Source organism: Lathamus discolor, chromosome 12, assembly GCF_037157495.1.
Source record: "Lathamus discolor isolate bLatDis1 chromosome 12, bLatDis1.hap1, whole genome shotgun sequence".
Taxonomy (NCBI): Eukaryota; Metazoa; Chordata; class Aves; order Psittaciformes; family Psittacidae; genus Lathamus; species Lathamus discolor.
Window position 1 is genome coordinate 5,431,236 of NC_088895.1, and position 21,660 is coordinate 5,452,895.

Below are 21,660 nucleotides of genomic sequence, written 5' to 3' on the forward strand. Positions count from 1 at the left end.
ATACCAGTGGCATGTGTCAAATACAGAGTTAGGGCTTGTGGTGATACCAGCTGACTCCAGTATGCATATTCATTTTAGACATCAGACAGTTCAGTCTGCATTAACATCAATCCAACACTCACTAATACCTGCTGCTACCGCTAGTACTGAATGGTGGAAGAAAGAATGCAGACAAGAGAACTGCAAGAAAGGCACGGAAAACCCTTTCACCACTGCCTCCATCCTTGCACACACCCAGGAAATGTTATCAGACAGTTTTAAATATACACTGTATTTATTTAAAACTAATTATTACAGTCACTTCAGCCTAGAGCAGCTCTTCAGACACGTCTCTGCTCCAGGCACCATGTAGGTGTTTGTGTGGTGGCAGCTGCATGTGCAGTAAGCCAGAACCATTTGCTGTCCCCGGTCAGAGCCGAGGCCAGCAGTTCCATCAGGCCCACATTCAAGAGCTGTGTAATGGCTCCTCTTTACTGGTGGCAGTTTCATACACGCCGTAGGAGTTGATGCAAAGTCCTCTCCAAGATAACTGTATCTCAAAATCATTATTTTCTTTTTTAAACCAGAAGCTGAACTTTATTCACAGTGACCTTGAAAGGGGAACCAGGCCTGTAACAGATGACTTCAGCAATGATAAGGTTGAGGAGCCAACCATTCAGCAACTTTGTTTAATTTCTGCTGTGCTGAGTAATAGTCCATGACCTGTCCCATTCAGCAGCTTCTGTGCCATGAAACAGCCTCCTCAGCATCCACTCACTCAGGCTCGCTTCTGTGCTCGCTCATTCTGTTCAAAATTAAAGTTGAGAAGGTGACTGAAGATGCCCCTGGCTCAGAGCAACACAGAAGGGGCTTTGGGGAGCAATGGGACAATTTAATAATCCTTTTTGCCCTAATTCTCCATCCTACAACTCAAAATCATCATTTTTCAAGGACAGATGTTTACCAGGAGCCCTCAAATTGGAGCACAGAACACTCATCCAAATCACACAGCGAAGAAAGTCCATTACGGATCCCCAGTTTACCCATCTGGCAAGTTAAATGCTACTCTGCTTTTATCTGAGAGCTTGTTTATAAACCTTCCCACTTGTTTATAGGGAGGGCCTGCGCAAAATACTTCCCTGGTTTGGAATACCCAACTTCTAGTCAGCATGGATGTAATCTGCAGCCTTAAAACTCTGTATGACAAAAGGCTTAATCTCTGCCTTTTGTTTGCCTTCCTCTGGGTAGTTACCAAAATCCCAGCTCCAGAGGTAAAGGGAAAGGCAGAACAGAAAAAGAAACACCAAGAATCATAGAATCATTTAGGTTGGAAAAGACCTTTGAGATAAGAGTTAACCACAAACCTAACATTGCAAAATCTAGCACTAAACCATGTCCCTGAAGTGCCACATTTTAAATACCTCCATGGATGTTGCCTATCTTTCCTTTAACATTTCCTCTTTCTCGGCCCCCTCACCCTTTCAGAGTATTTCTTAACGATGCAGCCACAAATGCTGACTTTGCAATGAAATGGAAATGTCCCAGTTAAAGGGGACCGGACACTGACACTTGTCCTACTCATGATCTGCAGTTTCCTTCCCCGTTTCCATTACCTTGACTGTCTTCTCAAGGTTACACAGAGCTTCCTCATATCGCTGTACCAATGGCTTTAATGAATTGCCCTTCACTGGGTGCTTCTTGATATCTTGGATGCCAGCATCCTTCAACATCCGCAGAAACCTACGTTCCTGCATAACAAAACAGACACAGGAGATGAGACACCCCACTGCCTATCACCTAGAAAACAAGCACATTTTGCAATATGCTGCCTAGTTAGAAAATAATTGAAGTTTCCATGTACAATGCTCAGCTGACTGGAAAAGGGAGGCAGTAGCATGAATCTTTATCTTCCTTATGCCCCTACACGTGTCCTTATCAAATGAAATCCCACACCACCAACCTACCTGAATTCTAAGGACCAAGCTGAAAGCAACACCCACTTTCCCTGCACGAGCTGTTCTTCCAACTCTGCAAATGGAAAAGGTAGTATCAAGTCAGTTTAGCCATACAGTCACTGCCATTATCAGCTCCAAGAGTCTGATTCTGAAATTCTCCAGAATCACTTACTTAAATGTGATGGTTTTTTGAGGTTAACGCAGCAGGAGTAGCCCTATGTTACAAAGGATGATCATTTCCAGTGGTTGTTCACAGCTGCTGAGCCACTGCAGTTTTCTGATCATCTAGAAACCCAATACTCAGTGCTGCCCAGGACAGGATTTCTAGCTCCTGTAAAATACATTTTCTGTAATAGGCTGCTAGTTCTCTGCGTCAACACTGCCTTACTCTGGTGATGCTACAGGCTTAATTTTCATTACAAAGCTATTTGCTTATTAAAGTAAAAAATAAAAAATCCAAAGCTAAAACCCCTTTTCAGTGCATGTCACCTTGCCAAGTATTCCAAAGTAAACCAAGTTCAGACATCTTCCTTGTGTTCCTGGTTATCTTACCGGTGAATATATGTCCTGATGAACTGCGGCGCATCGTAGTTTATGACATAATTCACTGCTTTAACGTCAATCCCTCGTGCAGTGGCATCTGTGCTGATTAACCTGTTTTTAAACGTATAACAAGTTATTTTCAAGTCACATCTCCTGCACTGCACACACAAGAGTAACACAGGTGAGCACAGCACAACTCTTGCTAATCTCTGTTCAAAGTGGGCAGCCAGCCCCTGACCTCTGAGCAGATCTGAATGGAAAGTCATTCGTTAGTGTCACTGGCACTATTAGACGCCTGCAGACACCAAAGCATCACTGCAGGCTTATCACCTACTGTTGTGCCTTAGAAGTTACTGGGTGTTTCCAGGTTTTCCAAGCATGTCACACTAAGCCAGGTGGCTCCCACCACATTAGAAGTCACAAACCTGCAAGCTATCTGAACATTCCATAAAGGCACTGAACTCAGACAGCGAGGTGCTAAATTCCAGCCGCCAAGGAGGAATTTAAACACCAGGCTTTGATAAACAGAAAAATCAAGAAAATAAATATTTACTCTTCTTCTCAGAGACATTCCACAGATTCAATCCCATATAGCTACCGAAGTCACAAAGCAAGTCAAACACATGGAGAGAAGTAAATCTGTACGCCAGTCTTATCAGGCATTTCTTTGGTAGGGAGTACCAACAACATTCATATTTTTCCAACAAGTGCCAGATGCCAAGCACACAATAACTTGAGATTTTCAGCATTGTGTGTGTTCTGGGCAACTACATGAATAAGCAGTTGCATTTACTGCTTGTTACAAAATAACACAGAGAAATTCAGATTGAGGCCAGATTAGAACAGGCCAAGTTACATGCAGGGCAAGCAATTTAGAAGTCACAAGTTCAAGTCTCACACCCATGCCATAAATTGGTTCCTGCAGACTTTGAATACAGAGAACCCCATTTAATTGTGCTCTTGGTTCTACCTAGCTTTCCATACCAGAAGTAGCCTATGTCATAAGATGTGCAAACCCCCCCTCATTTAAGATGCTCACAGTTGTATTTTTCCTTGTTCAAACTCCTTTATGGTTCTCTGTCTCTCATTTGGAGGTAGCAGAGAAGAAAATTCAGCTACAGGGACTCCACCAAAGGCTCGAACCAGCAGGAATAATCTGTAGGTAAATGGGATCAAACAGTCACTTCTTTACCACTGTAACACTACTTGGCAGATACCCACTATAGTGATCTCAATATATTCACCTGTGAGAAGCTTCCCTGGAGTTGGTAAAGCACAACACACGGGTAAATTTCATTGTCAGCATGAAATGCAAGAGGAGCAAAGGCTTGGAATTCAGGTCACACGGCACATAACATTGCTGCAGTCAAGAAGGAAGAAGTTAAATTACTTCTTGTCAAGGCAATCTTCTCTGAAACCCACTATCTGTCTGTGACCTATGTAGGCCTGGATGTTTTACAACTGACTAGCAGCAGCAAAACAGCCCCCACAGTACCAACCCCTTTAGAGTAAGTCATAGTTACAGGATACAACACAAGGTGGAGATGGGAGATCTGTGCTGCTCTAATATTCTGACCTCTCACAGGAAGTAACAACATTCACTGCCATCCTGCCTACAAGGTGACCTACATGCTTTGAAATATGTGTTATACTTATGGACTGCTGCTAAGTGCTACTACATTATTACTACTTCATCTCTCCACTCCCTGTTGCTGGTAAATTTAATTCTGCATGATAAGAGTTTAAACCCCCCCCAAAAAAAACCACACCAATCAATCCAGTCTTCACTAAATTAACACAAACTAATGAGAAAACAAATGTGCAAAGGCAGAGCTCTCTGGGTCATACATATTCCCAAAATATTTCAGCCAGCACCTCTGTAAGGGAAGGAACCATAGGGTAAAAAAATAACTATATACTCCAGAGCTAAACAAATCTGGGAGTATAATTTATTCATGAGAATTAATGTCATACCGAGAGCCCTTCAGGGAGTGTGTATTTCTTATTAGTATCTTGATCAGTCTCTGCTCCATCTCCAAGTGTTTTTTTCTCAGAATAGACAGATGTGAAGAGGCGAGGCTGGAATAAGTCCAACTGCTGCAGTTTCTCTGGGTCCTGGGTCAGTGTGGCTGAAAACAGCAGTTTCTGTAAGGGTATCTGAGGATAGCAGGAGCTGAAATAAACAGCACATGGAAACTGAGCTTTAAGGATGGGACAAAGGAGTTCCTCCACAATTGCCTTCATGTGGTGCTCTGAAGAAAGCAACTAACTGTTTTCCTGACCTGGGCCTTTCCTGTAGATCTTTTGCACCCTTGTTTTATGGTGGAGTTCACAGACAGAACTGATCTGCACTGTCAACCAACTGCACAACTTGTTGCCCCTGGACACATCCTTGCGTTCTAGCTATCCATGTCCTTGTTCTAGTTGCCTCCTTCCTTGGTCACTGATCGCAGTTTCTGACACACTTCTACCATGCTGTATGAAAACAGCAGCTGCAGATAAAGAATTTTCTTCCAAAGCCATTACTCAGCTTGCCAGAGGGCATCATTATAGTTACTGTGCAAATGGATCACACACTTGCAGTATTCGCGCATTCTTTTGATGTTCCTTTAGTCTAGTTACGGAAAGCTTGGAGAATACAATACTTAGGCGTCAGTCTAAAACATCCTCTAACATCAGCTGTTCAATGCCTGCTTTTCCAAAGCTGCTTTGAAAAAGCAGCTGCCTTACTTTGGCAGGCGTTTCTCAGAGTAAGGAAGCTTTGGGAATGTCTGTGAGAAAGTAGTGTGAAGCACACAGTAACAAGTGCTGGTGTCCATGCTAGCAGTTCAAAGAAATGCATTCTGCAACTCACCTGGCTGCTGTTACAGGCCCTGGTCTGGTCCTCTGAAAAAGCATGTTGGAGCCAGAGTCATTTTCTACTCGGAATGCAGCTTTGACAATTTGGTTCAGACAGTTCTGGTGCATATCATCGATCATACGGTCAGCTTCATCTATGATCTGAATTCACGAGGATGAAAAGCACTACTTGTTAAGACTGTCTAGCACTAGGGAGCTTTTACTTTCCTTTTGTATCTATAACAAGTGAGCCAGAATGTAAGATAATGGAAGCTCCTAGCTAGCCTGACACTCAAAAATAAACACAAGTTCATTTGTGCATAAATCCATGTCTCTGAGTAAGAGAGAAAAATCTCCATCTCCTAAACAATATCGTACCTATGTTTCTGCACAGACTCCCATATGGTGGACGCTACAACAGGCTTATAGTTTACCTCGACTTCGACCACCAGTAAGTCTTTACTCTGAGTTTGTGTTTGCAAGAGGCTAAGAGAGAAAGGGAAGCGGGCAGACACTTCAGTCTCACGAGTTGGAATAAAACATTTTATCTTAAGACTGCTTCCTAAGCAATCAAGCGCAGACCAGACCCACTCAACAGCTCCAACAGAGAAGTATTTATGTATCATGCAAGAACAAAGCAGGAATTACAGATGTAATGAAGATAGGCTGAATGAAGATAGGCTGAGAAAGTTGGGGCTGTTCAGCCTGGAGAAGAGAAGGCTGCATGGAGACCTCATAGCAGCCTTCCAGTACCTGAAGGGGGCCTATAGGGATGCTGGGGAGGGACTCTTCATCAGGGACTGTAGTGACAGGACAAGGGGTAACAGGTTCAAACTCAAACAGGGGAAGTTTAGATTGGATATAAGGAGGAAATTCTTTCCTGTTAGGGTGGTGAGGCACTGGAATGGGTTGCCCAGAGAGGTTGTGAGTGCTCCATCCCTGGCAGTGTTCAAGGCCAGGTTGGATGAAGCCTTGGGTGGGATGGTTTAGTGTGAGGTGTCCCTGCCCATGGCAGGGGGGTTGGGACTAGATAATCTTGAGGTCCTTTCCAACCCTAACTATTCTTTGATTCTATGATTCTATGTAACAAGACACTGCACTAAGATGGGAGACCTGTGGAGCTGACTCACCAGGAAGCGAAGCTGTGTCAGGTTGAACCCTGGGGTCTGGCTGATGTGATCTGTGAGCCGCCCTGGTGTAGCCACAATAATATCAGCCAGGCTGCAGTAGCCTGTCACTCTGAAAGAACAAGCAGTCATTAGTAAGTTTCTCCCTACACTACAGAATATGTAATAGAGATCCCTGGTCAGCAGGCTACAAGATTTTCCAACTATTTAATTAGCAGAGAAATAATAACACTCCAATATGCACTTTACTTCAGAGAGTACACACAGGCTGCGCTGGACACTAAACTCTGATCTCCATTGTACTGCCTCATTTCCAACAGAAAGCACTGCTCTTTAAAAAACTTAATTGCAACAAAATCCCATAACAATCATTTGTACCTGTGGGTACAAGGTTAATGTCTTCATTCTACTCAGCTGGCAGAACTTCACAAATCTAGTAAAGTATCATTGCAGAAAAGGGGCAGTATCAGGCACTTTGACAAAGACAGAACAACCAGTTTACCTTATAAACCCACTATCCAAAATCAGATGGTGTGATGTAATAGCCTGTATTTTGACCTCTGCTTATTAAGCAGTTTACAGTCTCTATAAACCTTATCAAAAACCTTTTAACCTACTTTTTCTGGACAAGCATCTCTTGCTCCTTTGCAAACGATTTCTGGCCAGTAATCAAAACAACCTTCAGACCTGTTCCATCAGTGTAAATGTTGAACACTTTACTCACCTGCAAAGAGATGAGCTTTGTCAGCCACAACAAAATCAAAGTAATACTTCCCATTATACTAACAACACTAAACCCACTGACAGGACTTCAACCTGCTTCACAGAACAGCAAAGTATCGACTGTACCAGCCTTTCCCTCACCCAGTTCTGCTCAGAGAGAAGGTGAAGAGTGACACATACCTGTTGTGCCAGTTCTTTGGTGGGCAGAACCACCAAAGCTCGTACTTGACAAACTACCCGATCTAGCAGAACCTGCCAGAACAAAGGCCAAATTAAGTCTGTGAAAGCAATGGGGAGTTTCGTATCTAACCTAGTGGGAAGAGATGGGCTTGACACATCCACACGGAGTTTTGTATTTCCATTTTACTCTCACCCTCCCAACTCCTCATTCTTTGTCTGCTGAGAAAAGGAGTGAGTTACTAGGACAAAGCAAACTTATACAGTTCCCTCAAACAGCTCTGAGCTAAGTATCTGCTGCTTTGCAACCCCAAATTCCTTGGCTTTTTGACCTACTCCCAAGTTCAGATTTCACTTGAACAAAAGCAACCCCACTATTTTTCCCTGCAGACATTTTGCTAGGGGTAAACTCACCTGGACTATGGGTATGACGAAGGCCAGGGTTTTACCACTGCCAGTAGGTGCAGAGACACAGATGTCTCTGGGGCGGTATCCTCCCTGCCCCAGCAAGTACCCATTGGATGCACTCTGTAGAATAGCAGGAATCACCTCTGCCTGAACTGAACAAAAATGGAAACAAGCAAACTACAGAGTTAAGGTATCCAGAAAAGCAATTAGATACAATTAATCCATTTCCACATGCTGTTGTTGCTACAGAGATAACAGACGAAGAAATCAAAACCACCTCTTACCACAGATGCTGTTACCTAGACCTTTTTCACTCATGGCAGCTCAGTACTGAATACAGAGATATCCCTCCAAGGATTCAACTATTTCTAGTGCTCATCTAGGATGCTACTGTGTTAAATATTGTTTTCAACTCATATGTCATCTTGTTCTCATGTTAGGATGGCACTGGGCAGATTTAAAACTTGTGAACATATGTGTGTAAGCATTCTTTCACTGAAGTACAAACTACTCTTCATATAAACACAAAATATGCAACAAGGCAATGCAGCCTCATCCGCCAAGCAGCAAAATGCACAACTGCTGTAGCCTTTGGAGTAAGTCTGCTGCAAAATATACAAGGACTGAAGCAAACAGCTTTGGCTGTCATGCATGAATTCATTCCCTTCCCTGCCCCATGACAAGCCCTGACAAATTGGCCAACTTTGGTTTATCCATGAGATTTAGCAGGGGATCTAGGTCGGTGACAAGAGCATACTCCACAATGCATACAACTTCAGTGAACACCATCTTTACCAGACAGCATGACACTGCTTGATTCATCTACTATGAAGTGACAGAAGCTGGACTAGAGTTATGAGAAAACACAAGCTGCTGCTATCAGCAACCTGTTAAGATCTCCCAGGACAAAATAAGCAATAGCATTTACATTAAAACATTATATGACAGCATACCCTAAAAGAGAAGATACATGCTGGCTTTCCAATATAACACTAATGGGTCTCTGATAGACTCTAAGCCTCCAGGCTCAGACAGACACAGTAACTGACTGAAAGTCAGAGATCCCACCTTCTCTCCTCTCTCACTGCCTCCTCTCCTTGGCCCTGCTTCCAGCCATGCTTTCTACTTAGGAGCTGACACTTAAATGGACTTGCAAAACTGGCAAAATAATGGAAAATGTATTTTTTATTTTTCTTGAGTTGTTTTCTGCTGCTTTAATAAGTTGTTTGGGGTCCCAGAGAGGACCACTAGCAGCAGAGATGGTGGAAGGTAAGGAACTAAAAGCACATGCCTGAAAAAAAAGGAGATAAAAATGGGAAGACACAAGTAACACCTCCCCTCTTTTGGCAGCTGTGAGCCATTACTTCAAACCACCATATTTTGTGGAGCTGCACTTATGACTTGATAACAGACTTCAATCACTCAGCCTATACAAGCTTTGAACATGAAGGGTTAAAACTAGTGCAATCACTTGATGCACTAAACTTGAATTTGTTTTGTATTTTACTTCACTGACTGCACAAAATAGACAGCAACAGACTGCATAAACAACATAACTCAGTTTAGAAAGAAACAAAAGCAGTATCAAGGTACCTGGAAAGAAGGACTCTATCCCATTCACTTGCAGCTTTTTCAATAGTCGAGGATGAAGTCCTGGGACATCTCCAATGGGAAACTGATTATCTTTGATACACTTTTGCACTAACTTGGGTTGAGCAAGCCAGTGTGGTAAGAAGGGCTGAACCTAAGGTGGGGTAAAGGAGAATTAAAAAGCATTTTTATCATAAACCTGCAATACCATATGTTAAATAAGGGGTTAAGATGCATGTTCCTTCCTGACCATCCTCAAAATTCAGTCAGGCTACTTACCTTCTGCACTGGCTTTTTGTCATAGTCTCCAAGAACCATCAAACTGGAGGGTGGAGGTTTTGCCTCTTCCTCTGAGGCTGCTAAGGCCAGCTCCTCCTTTGCGCTTTGATTTCCTTCAGCTCCTTCATTGTTCTCCTCCTCCCTTGTTTCAGCTCCCTCTGTTTCCTCATCCCTCTTCTTCTTTCTAGAAGACTTACTTTTAAAGTTGCTTCTGTTTTCATGTTGTTTGATGTCTGCTTCAGAATCTGGAATTTGGGTAACAGGAATGCACAGCTACAGGTTAGAACATGCTACAGAAAAAGGAAAACGTTTTCCAATGCACGACTTAAGCAACAACTTGCAAGCTCCTCTTTCTTCCTAAATCTAAGCGCAAAAGCCAAACACTTCTTTCTTAGCCTGGAGGCGATTGAAGACTGAGGTGACATGCTCCCCTCCTTTCCTTATGCTCAACTCACCCTCAAAGGCTGCAATATGGGTCTTTCCCCTAAAAAAGGAATTACTTGGGGAACACATTACGCAGAGAGAAGCAAAATTCACCCTCAGGTAAACTGCTCAAAAGGCAAATGATGTCTACTCTTCTGCTGAGCGCTGTCAACCGCGATGAACCCAGACCCTACAGCCCCAGTTTATCCTTACCCGCTCCAGGCCTCTCTTGCGGCACTTTCGATTTTCGCCTATTTTCTTTCTTCTTCTTCGAGGGAGTGCTGCCATCTGCTGACCCCTCAGCGCCCCACCGGTCCTCGGACGGGCTGCGAGCCCGTTTCTTCTTCAGCCGCTTCTGCCCCGGCGCACGGGGCTGCTCTTCGCTCTCGCTTTTCCTTCTCCCTCGCCCGGGGTCACCCGCGGGGCTCAGCCCCGCTCCCCCCGGGCACAACTCGGGCTGCGCTTCCTTCTGCTTCCTCAGCTGCCGGGCCCGTGCCTGCTGCTGCAGCCGCTCCAGCAGGACCCGAGCCCGGCCCTGTGCTTCAGGCCCCTCCTCCCGCTCCTCTTCCCCGCCGTACCTGGAAGAGCCCAGACACAGCCCCTCAGCCCCCGGCACAGCCCCACCGCCCCCTCCAGGCCCGGCGCACGGCCCGCGGGCAGGCCGGGCCCAGCCTTACCTCCTGATGCAGAACAGCGCCATGGCCGAGCGGCGCGGGCGCGCGGAAATGACGTCAGCGGAGCGCGCATGGCGGCGACGGGAAGCTGCGGAAGGCGGGGGCGAGGACGGGGTAGCGCGGCTGAGGAGAAAAGGCGGGAAGGCGGCGAGGGGGAGCGGGCCGCAGCATGGCGGGGCCCCGGCCGGTAGCACGGCAGCACTGTGGGGACAGCCTGCCGGCACCGAGCCGCGCCGCAGCGCTCCTGCCTTGCGCCGGCACCGGGGGAATCTTCCTGCAGCAGCAGGTAAAGGGCTGGCCCAAAGACTGCTGCTGCTGTGGCAATGGAGGCCACAGCGAAAAGCCTCAAGAGCGACAAGAAGCACTGAAGGGGCCCTGGAGCCCAGCAAGGTGAAGTCACTCTGGAGTGCCGCCAGGCACCTGCCCCTCTGTCAAACCATGCTGTGAAATGCCATGTCTGAGAAACAGTCGAACCTAAAGCATTCCTTTGCTTTAGCAGGGTGAAGCAGATGTTGCCAACTGCCCGAGTCCATCCCCAACCTGCCACAGCCAACACCAGACAGCTTACTTCTAAATCTTTATTTGTTTTCTACACAGAAAAAACAGGAATGTTGAAGCAGCAATACTTGAACACACTAACAAGGAGCCGTCGATCTCAGAGTGCACAAAACGCAACAGAGGGCCATTTGTGCGGTGGTCTCTGCTAAAGGGGCAGGGTGAGAGCAGGTCCAGGAGCAGCCTCTTCAGGTGTCGGGAGTGCTCTATGCAAAGGTGGAGCCATTCCAGCCTACGTTGGCAGCGTTCATGTCAAAGTAGTTGATGTACACCCTGCAGAAGAGGCACAGGAAGACACAAACAACCTTATTACCTCATTTATCTAAATAAGGGAGACAGGGCAACGGGACAGGAGCAAAGCTTCCTATTCCTCAGAAAAATGCCAAGGCTTTGTTTTTACCAAAATCTAGGTAAAGCCTCCAAACTCGAAATGTTCCTCACAGTCCCTGGAACTGCATTACTTCTTCTAAAATACAAATTCTTCAGTCAACAACTGTCCAGACACCCCCAGCTTTTGGCTAGCAGCCTGTCAAGGATTTCCAGAGATCAAAACCTTCTGGCCTCAAACGCTGCAGTCCTTCATACATGTCAAAGAGGCAGCCTTACAAAAGCCAAGCAGGCCCTCAGGGCCAGCTCCGGGCTTCTCCCTTCTAACCCCACTTCCCATCCTTTGCACAGCACACAGACACTGTCCGAAGGCTCCACAGCCTGTGAGGGGGCTGTCACAGCCTTCTGGTTTCTACTGTGTCTTTCAGACCCAGCCTGTTACTGCTCCTGCTTTGTGCTTTCAGCCATCCATCACCAGAGGACAAGACACAACACCTCAGAGGCAAAAGACACGCTGTACAACTTGTCAGTCCTCTGGTATTTTTCCCTGCTCCAAGAAAAAGATGCTGTTTAACAGGGGACTCTAAAGGGAAAGGCATCAAACTCACTGGACATGAAAACACTGTAAATGATAATTTGGTATTTTCTCAACCACATGGACTTAATTCTTGGCTTTCTGTATTTTGAAATAAAATCGTCAAAGCAATTTCAGAAAGCCAGATAAACAAGGCTAAAACCATGTCCCAGCCTTACCTGTCTGCAGATACATGCAAGTGCTTGGAGATCAGATCACACAGGAGCTTGGTGTAAGTCTTGTTCTGCTGCCCTCCTATCTTGCCGATGCTGTAAAGGCTGCAGAGCGCGCAGGGATCAGTGGAGCCCCCGAAGGACATCATCTGATCAGGTATGATGTGCACAGCTATGTACTGCGGGAACGGAACAAACGGTTACAGCCGGTCTGACGTTCCCTATCGCGATGCAAACTTGCTTTGTGTACCCACGTTAGGCACCACAGTGATGTGCTGTGTTACAGCCCGGGCAGCTCACCAGCGCTGCCCTCTGGGCCCTTCCTGGCCTTGCAGGAAGCAGTAAGGGCTCAGGCGCCGCAGCCCACTAGGGTGGCACGGTAGTGGCCCCCAGGCTGCGGGGATCCCCTCGGCCTGGCTCTCCGCTTTAGGAGTGAAGGTTGTGTTTGGAGAAACCCGCAGACGAGAGGGGTCCTCCCGCCTGCCGCTACACGGGGCAAAGAACATACGGCCGGAGATCAAGGCTTTAAAACTGTGTGTGCGTGCCAGAACTCACACCCTCAATCACAGCCTGAGCCACCGCGCTGCATTCAGCTCCGCTTTGATTTCTCAGGGTGCAGTGCTCTGGCCCAAGAGGGGCCATGTCAGATCCCGGGGTAACCGGGAGAAAACACACCAGAGCTTGGTATCGATTACTTCGTTTTGCCCGAGTCTCGCCGGCCTGGCGGGTCTAGCGCCTTCCCCCAGACATGTGGCTGAAATCCCGACTCCCATCACGGCGCAGCCAAGCCTCCAGCGCTGTAGCCATGCGAGCACCGAATTCCCTCGGCTCCGGGTGGCCAGGCCGCTGGCCTTCAGGAGCCGCTGGGCCTAGGCACAGGCAACCAGCGCAGCGCTAAGTCCACTGCTGCAGCGCGGCTGCCTCGGCCCCGCGGAAGGCCGCCGGGGCCGGTACAAGCCCTCTCCCCTGAGCAGCGGGGACCAGAACCACGTCCTGCCCGTAGACGCACCCGCGGCGGCCGCAGCCCCTCCGCCTCAGTGAGCGAGGGAGCGGGTGCAGCCCCGCAGCTCTCTGCCTCCGGCAGTCATCGGCCCCACCGCCCGCCCTCACCTGCGCGGGCTTGCCGGTGGCCTTGGCCAGCTGCTGAGTGAGGTCACCCAACAGGCTCTCGGGGACGGCGTCCTTGCAGACATTGGTCTGGATGGCGAACATCGGCATGGTGGCGGAGGTGGTGGGCGGCGAGGCCGGTAGCGGAGCGGTACGGCAAGACCGGCGGCAGCAGAGTAGCGGGAGGCGAAGGCGGCGGAGCTTTTAGCGTGCACGGGGCTGCGCCGGCCTTAAAGGGGCCGAGCCGGCCTTAAAGGGGCCACGCCCGGTGGGGAGAGGAGGAAATTGGGGGGGGACGACACGACGAACAACTGTCTCCCCAGTCTGCTGCCCTCGATGCGGCTTACGGCTTCCCGCCCGCGGCAGCGTCCCGGCCAGAATTCTCCCCGTTTTCCGCCGTTATTCGTTCCCTCGGTTACTACCATGCAGCGGTTTTGGAGGCTATGTTCTAGGCTCCTTCCCTAGCACCGAGTCCCGCCGCGCTCGGGAGTTCATACATAACCTGGTATCGGCGCATGTGGTACTCCTGCTGTAGCACGCCCGCGGGCTCCTGCAGGATCAGGGCCAAAAAGGGCCAGAGGCTTTAGCCTGGCAGTTGCAAAGGGGATACTTGCCCTGGCTCCGATGGGATTTAATATTTTTCTTTTGCAAAATAAAGGCACATCTGTACTTTTTTTGTTTTAACTGTGTGTATAGCTTTAACACGATGTAAGCAGAAACGCCTGACTTTGTTGGCACGTTAATTATTTTCTAACTTTTTCCAGTCAAATTCGAAGTGATCTATTACTCCTCGGTATCCCCACTTTCCCATCATATTATTTGTACTGGAAAAAGGCAGAAGTGACTTATTTCTGCTTAGAAAGGGTGCGTGTCTATTCGGAGGTGAGAGGCAGCCTGAGAAATGAGTCCTGCCTGGGCTGTGTGATGTGATGCACGTAGGCTGCGGAGGACCCGACTCCCCACCCAGCCTCTTACACTGCAGCGCAGCTCCGCTGTACTGCTTGAAATGACTCATAGGAAGGCTAAAGAGGATCTAGGCCCAGAGCCCTCTCCACAAAGGCATTTACACAGAGGAATAGAGCACGTGTTAATTTGTGAAACAGTCCCTGCACTGCTGCTGCCAGAAAATTTGACCATGCATACATGTTACACATGTGAACACACATAGCCCTGGACAATTAGCCTGGGTATTAGATGTGAGTGCTTTGGAGTGGCGCAGGCTATAATGCTGGGTACTGGAGAACTTTTTTTTCGTGTTTAACAGTGCTACTAAGAGCTGAAGATACGCTTCTTCCCTTTGATGCCTCAGTTCCCTGCCATTGCGTAGTGCCACTTATTCCTCCCAGATTTGTTGCATGGAGGTGCAGTGGGAATTCTGTCAGTGCAGGGAGAAAAACTTGAGAGCATCATCACCAACAGTGTACTTACTCTGTGGACAGCCAGGCTCAAAGTGGCAGACCCTGGTCATGCTGGCACAAAATGGAGAGAAACCCACAGTTTCATTCTCCTTTGCCTCCTTGACTAAGGAAGAAGCTATTTTCATAGCTTCTAAAGATGCATTTTTAGAAGTTAACCAAATACTATTTTACTTGGCGCACACCCCTTCCTCAAACGATTGCTCCACTCATGCATTCATAATACATTTTCAGATGCACAGCATCTGTTTTAAAACACAATTGCCTGTGATTAAGATAAGAATTGTGAATAAATGCATCTAAAACAAAAAAAAAAAAAAAACAACCTTAAACGTAAAATGTTGCACAGAAATATACCAAAGAGCATTCTAATAATGTGCCAGAGACACAGGCAAAGGTAGCTCTTATGGTCTCTATTACAGAATATGAAAATTGTTAGCAAGTGGAGATGGTCTTAATTATACTTGTGCGGTGAGGTACCTTAGGAACACATGTTTCAGTGTCTGAATGCTCCAAGAATAACTCTGAAAACATGTAGCAGAGAAAGGCTTCAGAAGATACACGGGGCAGGCTGGCTGCAAATAGCCAGGCTGGGGCATTCGTGGGTGGCAGTTGTACATACTGTCCTGGGTTTACCAGGAGCCGTTTTGCTCCTTCTTAGTAACAGAGAGACACTTACTCTGTGCTGACAATGTGCTTACGTTTTCGGGGGGGGGGTGGGTGGGGGTGGTGAGTGGACGAGCTGTGTGGATCGGTTTTAAACCACGACACATACCCAGCTGCATCCGAGCACAGAGCAATTGGACCAGGGAGGAGGCAGCAGGAGAACATCAGGAATACTGGTGCTGTGACTCCAAGATCAGGCAGAATGAGTGTCTCTATGAAGAAGGCAGATTGATTTTTGGAGAAGGAAACTGCTCCCCACAGAAAGTCCTGCTGCTTAGGGGCTTCATAGGTTTTCTGCTGAAAGAATACCTACCTCATGTCATGTCTTCCTCCCTCAATAAGCAGTGCTGCAAGGCAGAGATATAATAAGATATATTGTGTTTAGATGCTAAGTAGCACATTGCTATATTGGCTGTGCTGCTTTGATTCACCAAGGCAGCTTTCAAAATGCTTGTTATCCCAACTTTGGAAGCAAATGATCATATATGATCCAGAGTTTGAATAATAAATAATTTATATCTAAATCTTCCTTTCATAATTAATTTATCACTTTGGCCTCTGGGAATGGCTAACTGTGCCTCTGCTCCTTTTTGTGCTGTGCTCTGATCTTCACTGTCACTGGAAATTGTTCAGTGGATGAAAAGGGGAGGGCAGAACAGTGAGCAGTGGGTTTTTCCACTTACTCCCTCTGCCTATGCTGAGCCCTGGGAGACTCACAGCACAAGTTTATCTGCTGAGCAGTTAGATGTCCATGGAGTAAGAGAGCTAGGGAGGATCTTGCCTGCAACCCATCCCTTTTAAATAAGAAGGAATCTTATGTGCCTGAGCCTCCACTGTTTTAACTAAAATTCTACAGCTTCTGGGCACTGGCACTGCAGCTCATGCAATTGCTCCTTTCCTCTTTTTAATCAGAGAGTTGGTTTACTGACTTCACATTTATCCTCTTCAAGCAGTGTATAAGAACACCAAAGGACAAGTTTGGGATTAATAGTTTTAACAGTTTGTGGAAAGTCATGGCAGACAAGTTGCTGCACGAGCTCACCTGTCAGATGGTATTTTCAGCTGTTTGTTCAGCAGGTCACAAAGCAATTTGGAGTAGACCTTGTTCTCTTGCTCCCGTATCCTGCCAATGATGTTGAGAAAGTACATAGCACAGGGGTCTGTGGAACCACCAAAGGACATCACCTGATCAGGAGATATCTGTATTGCTAGATAGTGTTGGAAGAAGAAAAGGAATATTATTTTCCTTTACCATATTAAGAAAAGTTTTGAAAAGCCAGGATGGTATTTGTGTACCTAAACTGCAGTGAAATTGGGTGCATGCCAATCAGTTATGCTTTTGAAATTCTCCTGCATGTTCTTCATTTCACTTCCAGGCTTCCTAAATATTTTCCTGCAGGTCACAAAAATGAGAAGGTATGAAATACAACCGCTGTTCTCATGACACACCATTTGGGAGCAGGCAGTGCCATCACAATGCTTTCATCTACTGCAGAATGGCTGTATTCTTAACTAATAGCAGTAGCAGCACAAAATAAGAAAAGCAGTCCCAGGCACTCAGGGATACTTTTCACTAACACACAGATAGTTTCACTCTTGTTAAGTTACCCCACAGCACAGATTCTTCCTTGCCTGCTGTCTTCTTAAAGACTTTCCTCCACACATTGCTTGCCACATGCAAGGCTTTCATGTGTTGACATCTTACTATAGATTTGTGTTTTACTCCAAGACATTTAAAGCTGTGTCAAGGGCAGTACAGTCATAATACTATTTAGGCTTGGTAGTCGTAGTTCTTGATAATTGCTCTGGCTGGCCAAGGGCAGTTTCTTCAGTGATAAACACAGCTGCATCGTGTGTGCTGGGCTGCTCACTTCCAGGCTTGAGAAGCTGCCTCTGACTAGACAGCAGTAATACTCTTCTTTTGTACCCAAATGTGCACGAAGCCTAAGGCAAGAGCAGATGGCAGTCTGGAGTCCACTGTGTGGACAGACTCTGGTGAAACATTCAGAACAGGCCAAGAGGCATGCATGGGTGTTGCTCTAAAGGAAGGAACCACAGAAATGCTCAGTGTCTGAAATGTTGGTCTTGCAGAGAATGCCATGCACTAGAGAACTGCAACCTTCAACTCCAGTGTGCCCAATTACCTACTGAAAGATGAGCCCTGAATGCTCAGCCCAGGTACACTGTTGGAAGGTGAATCCTGCAGTAACATCTTTACCAACTTCGAATTTTAGATAGAAAGTTCAGGTGCTCCAAGAGCTCAAGGATCTGCAACACCTCCAGAGCTTCCTCTGAGCCACTGGGCTCTCCCTGCCTGTGCAGGGAGGTCAGGGTGAGTGAGGGGTGTGCAACTGTATTGCTGCCGCCCTACGTTCCAGGGGGATTTTGCACCTCACTGGCTCATGCTGCAGTCTTGCCTGCTGAGGTAAATGTGAACTGACACAGTGGAGGTCTAGATCAACATCCCTCTCATTAAACAAAATACAGCCTAATCCTACTATTGTTCTTGATAGCAAGAAAAACAGAAGAAAGTATCTATGTTAATATTAATGACCAGCCTGCAATTTTCCTTGCTGCTAATGCACAGTGTCAGATTCACACACTGGGGAATCCAGGGATCAGTTCCTTTGGCATCCATTTGGCTTCTGTTCTGATCTTACCCACGTTTATTAGCAGCGCATCATTGGAACTCAGCAGCAAGTAACGCTCTTGGTAAAACAAGCAAGCCTGAGTACCAGGAGTTGTCTGGGTAATGGGTCTTGGCCATTATTTGCACCTTGTTTGGGTGCAAGATGTGTCAGACCACAGCAGTACAGGATAAGCTAAGGAGATCCTGATGAGATATCAGTTGCTTGGCCCTGTTCTTCCTTGCCTGGACACCCTGTGCTCTCAACTTTATGTCAAGTGTTGGAGACATATGTGTACCTACATCTATCCCAGAAGCAGATTGTTATTTAAAAAAAAACGAACAAGTTGAAGTGTTAATTGGCATTATTTTCTTAGAATCATTTGAAAGTGTTTGAAACGGGTTTTTTTCCAGTAGAAGAAAACCTATTTGATCAAAATTCAGTATTTTTTTTCAAATGGTACCATTTCCTGCAAGAGGAAAGCTCTGCATTCCAGCCCATCCTAATCTTTTCCATCTTTCTGTGTTATAACTAAGAGACTGTCCCTTTCCTATTACCTCCTTTGTCACGAAGAGGTTGAATGTCCTTTTCAAAAAAATCTCTTTGTTGTTCCCTGTATATTTCTCAGTCACATTACATATTCCTTCCACACAGCTGCACAAGCCTGTTCCAGCTGCATCCCAGCCCTGGTCTCTAGCTTTATATTCAGGAGCTGTTATGCAAGAACCACCAGCTGACACACACACCCCCCCCTCCCAACAGCAAGTACTTGCTAGACTGGTAAAAAGTGGGATGTTTGTTTTTGAAGGGGAATAGAACACATCAGTTTTACATGGAATTTAATTATATTACTGGATGTGTTGGAAAAAAAGCACCTTACTCCCATTTACACTTAAGCCTGCTTTCTGTGCGACAAGGCTTATACATACCTGAAACATGCTTCTGACTGTTCCCAAGATAGCTAATTTTGATCAAATGTGGCAGAGATTGATTTCCTGTTTCAAGAGACTAGTGATTGCATGGAGCTCCATTGCTGTTCCTGGGGAGAAAGAGGGACCTCCAATCTGCCTGTAAGAGACACAGTAGAACCAGGCTTCTCCAGGTCAATGGGATTTTTAACTTGATATCAAATCAATTTGATTAGAACATCTAACCATGTACAGCTGTCTTTTAAAGTCTGTAGCCATACAACAACTATAAATATTCTAATTATTAGTGCTGAACCAAGAATTTCTAATTGGTTGAAGAAATGTCAGTACTATTAACCTCGCACCACTGGTGGGATCTCTGGTACAAGTACAATGCAGAACCTGATTGGAAGCTCCAAGAACTTCTAACATTTTCCTTCAAGAACTAGATGTAATCTTGCTGCAGGTTAAGATGTTGCTTCCTGCCTTATGCCACTGAGGAAGGAAAGAAATAAAAATCCCATCTCTTCCATACCAGCCTCCCTCTTCAGCCTTCTCTTCTAGGAGGGCCAGAATGCTGTTAGTTCTTATAGTCTGTTATTTCTTTAGCCTTTTTTGTTTGGTGCATCTCTAATCTGCCTCTTTCTCAAAGTAGAGGTTCTGAGGCTGGACAGAGTACTCCTGCTGAGGCTTACTTCTTTCTTGTACACAACACAAGTGAAATTACCCTACTCCCAAGCATTGTCTTAACTCTTAACTTGTGTTGTAGCCCCTAACAGCTCCTCAAATTGTTTGCTCTTTAATGAAATATTCTTTGTCTTTTGTGCAGTTTGACTTACTAATCAGCTATTGCAAGTGTTTCAGAGACTGAGAGTTATAATGTACCTCCTTATGCAAGTCTTATTTAAAAAATTTAGATGGATGCCTCAATTGTGAGGTCTGGAATTTTTTCTGTGGAATAAACCATAACCCCAGGAGCACATGTTGTGGAGATCTTTCCTGAACTGTGACTAAGTCATGACAAAGATGTCTTAAAATTAGCATCTTGATTTTCCACTGTGTTGAGCACTGGATTCTAAAAAGTCAGAGGAGGCTTGTTTTCAACTTGCTCCTTTGTTGTGCAAATAGTCCCATAACAGTCAACAGGATCTCCTGGGAGATAGGAAATCCACAGGCTTTCTAAAATAAGCAGTTTTTATTCAGAAGATGTGGCAGAGCTGGGTAGAGTCTTACATGAGAGAAGTGATTTAGGGGGGTCATATGGTGTTTGGTGGAGGGGTGTTTGCAGTGAGATATGTGTGGGGAAGCAGGTTGAAAATGCTGATGGGGATAAAATGAATGGTTTGTTAATCTCTCCACCATGAAGGTTGCTGTGATTTAAGGGCTTTTCTATTCACTCCATTCCCCAGACTGAGGAAAAGAGGGAGAGCTTTCTATAGCTTGTGCTAAATGCTTGTACTGCAATGGTATAATTTAAACAAATACTTTTAAATGGTGAAAACCTTTGCATGGACGTGTTTAAGTTGATTGTGTGGTTTATGTTGATTTTAAGTCAGTTTCTTCACTGTAGAACCCTTGCTGTAAAAAGCCAGGAAATAAAAAGTCAGGAGATGAGTTACTATGTGCCAGCGTTCAGCTATAGCCCAAGTTAGTGGATTGCATCTCCTGTACCCAAAGCATTCTGAAAATAATGAAAATCCTGAAAAAAATCCTGAAATAAAATCTGTACAAACAGCCTTTCCAGGGCATGTTTCCTATGTCAAAGCATTAAAAACAAACTCAAGGGATAGCTCCATCTGTAAGGAGGGGAACTCTTTTTTGTAATATTGATGAACCTTTTCTTTAGTGATCAGTTGAAAGCAGGTGGCATGATCCAAAGCATTTAGTCACAGATCTTACTATACTTGTTAGTGGTAACTAGGAAAAACTTAGACTGTATTTCCAATGAACTTCACAACCTATTTTTTCTGCTGGGTACAAATAATCACTGGTTATTCGCAGCTTGCTTACATAACAAGAAAAACATTTCCAAACCAAACTCTTTCTTCTCTCAAAACATCTGATGTAATTCCCAGAAGCTGATGTACCACGTTGGAAATCAGATCCTGAGACACCACAGATGCTCTTATGAGTGTGCTTTATTTTATGGCAGCCATTTTGCTTCTTTTGCATAGAATAATATCTCTATTTGGAAGGTCCTTTTCCCTGCCTAGAGTTACTAGGATGTTCTCCACCGAGATTTCCATTACATCTCCAGAAGGACTGTTGCACTACACAATTTCACTTTCAGTATTTTTTTTTCTTTTGTTATGGCTGGAACCGTTTTTCCTAATTTACTGTGCTAAGTTTTGAATCCATATCCGCTCAGGTCAGCAGAAACCACATATCTTAACTTTTCCTCTATCAGTCTGCGACTCCATGTTTCCCCAGCCTCACGGCTGATAATCATGTAACCTTCTTAATCCTGCTTTCCCCTCATTTGTCTTCTTAAATTGTTTTACTCGATCCTTGTATTTCTGATATTCTCCTCTGAGCTATTTTTCATCCGTTTCCTGATTGCGAGGTGATTAGAGCCAGAGAAGTCTCATTCAG

The 21,660-nt window shown here is 45.7% G+C and overlaps 2 protein-coding genes across 3 annotated transcripts; both read right to left on the reverse strand.

Annotated features, from left to right (window-relative positions):
• Nucleotides 1-255: 255 nt before the first annotated feature.
• On the reverse strand, nt 256-10,757 carry DDX51 (DEAD-box helicase 51). 2 transcript variants are annotated; one of them, XM_065693012.1, is made up of 16 exons: nt 10,720-10,757; nt 10,256-10,620; nt 9,620-9,864; nt 9,344-9,494; nt 7,757-7,902; nt 7,346-7,417; nt 7,060-7,166; nt 6,446-6,554; nt 5,332-5,477; nt 4,452-4,650; nt 3,722-3,837; nt 3,517-3,633; nt 2,487-2,588; nt 1,944-2,007; nt 1,593-1,727; nt 256-784 (listed from the first exon to the last, which is right to left on the reverse strand). In XM_065693012.1, exons 1-16 carry the CDS (start codon nt 10,740-10,742, stop codon nt 758-760), a joined length of 2,124 nt encoding a protein of 707 aa, XP_065549084.1. In that variant the 5' UTR covers nt 10,743-10,757; the 3' UTR covers nt 256-757. The 2 variants fall into 2 exon arrangements, 1 of the variants encoding a protein (XP_065549084.1); XR_010615678.1 differs by lacking the exon at nt 256-784 and adding an exon at nt 2,107-2,265 and having other exon boundaries at nt 1,712-1,727.
• Nucleotides 10,758-11,280: 523 nt separating this feature from the next.
• Nucleotides 11,281-13,725, reverse strand: MIF (macrophage migration inhibitory factor). Its single transcript, XM_065692805.1, has 3 exons — nt 13,456-13,725; nt 12,352-12,524; nt 11,281-11,544 (listed from the first exon to the last, which is right to left on the reverse strand). The coding sequence occupies exons 1-3, from the start codon at nt 13,561-13,563 to the stop codon at nt 11,478-11,480; spliced, it is 348 nt and encodes a 115-aa protein (XP_065548877.1). The 5' UTR covers nt 13,564-13,725; the 3' UTR covers nt 11,281-11,477.
• Nucleotides 13,726-21,660: the final 7,935 nt, after the last annotated feature.

Excerpts from the sequence above, each read along its gene's own strand:
- DDX51 (XM_065693012.1), bottom strand. The coding sequence starts at position 10,742 with ATGGCGCTGTTCTGCATCAGGAG. Across the intron at positions 7,418-7,756 it reads TCGTCATACCCATAGTCCAG|GTTCTGCTAGATCGGGTAGT; the intron begins GTGAGTTTACCC and ends TTGTTCTGGCAG. Across the intron at positions 4,651-5,331 it reads GGGCCTGTAACAGCAGCCAG|CTCCTGCTATCCTCAGATAC; the intron begins GTGAGTTGCAGA and ends TGTTTATTTCAG.
- MIF (XM_065692805.1), bottom strand. The coding sequence starts at position 13,563 with ATGCCGATGTTCGCCATCCAGACCAATGTCTGCAAGGACGCCGTCCCC. Across the intron at positions 12,525-13,455 it reads CCACCGGCAAGCCCGCGCAG|TACATAGCTGTGCACATCAT; the intron begins GTGAGGGCGGGC and ends CCGTTCCCGCAG. Across the intron at positions 11,545-12,351 it reads TTGCATGTATCTGCAGACAG|GGTGTACATCAACTACTTTG; the intron begins GTAAGGCTGGGA and ends CCTCTTCTGCAG.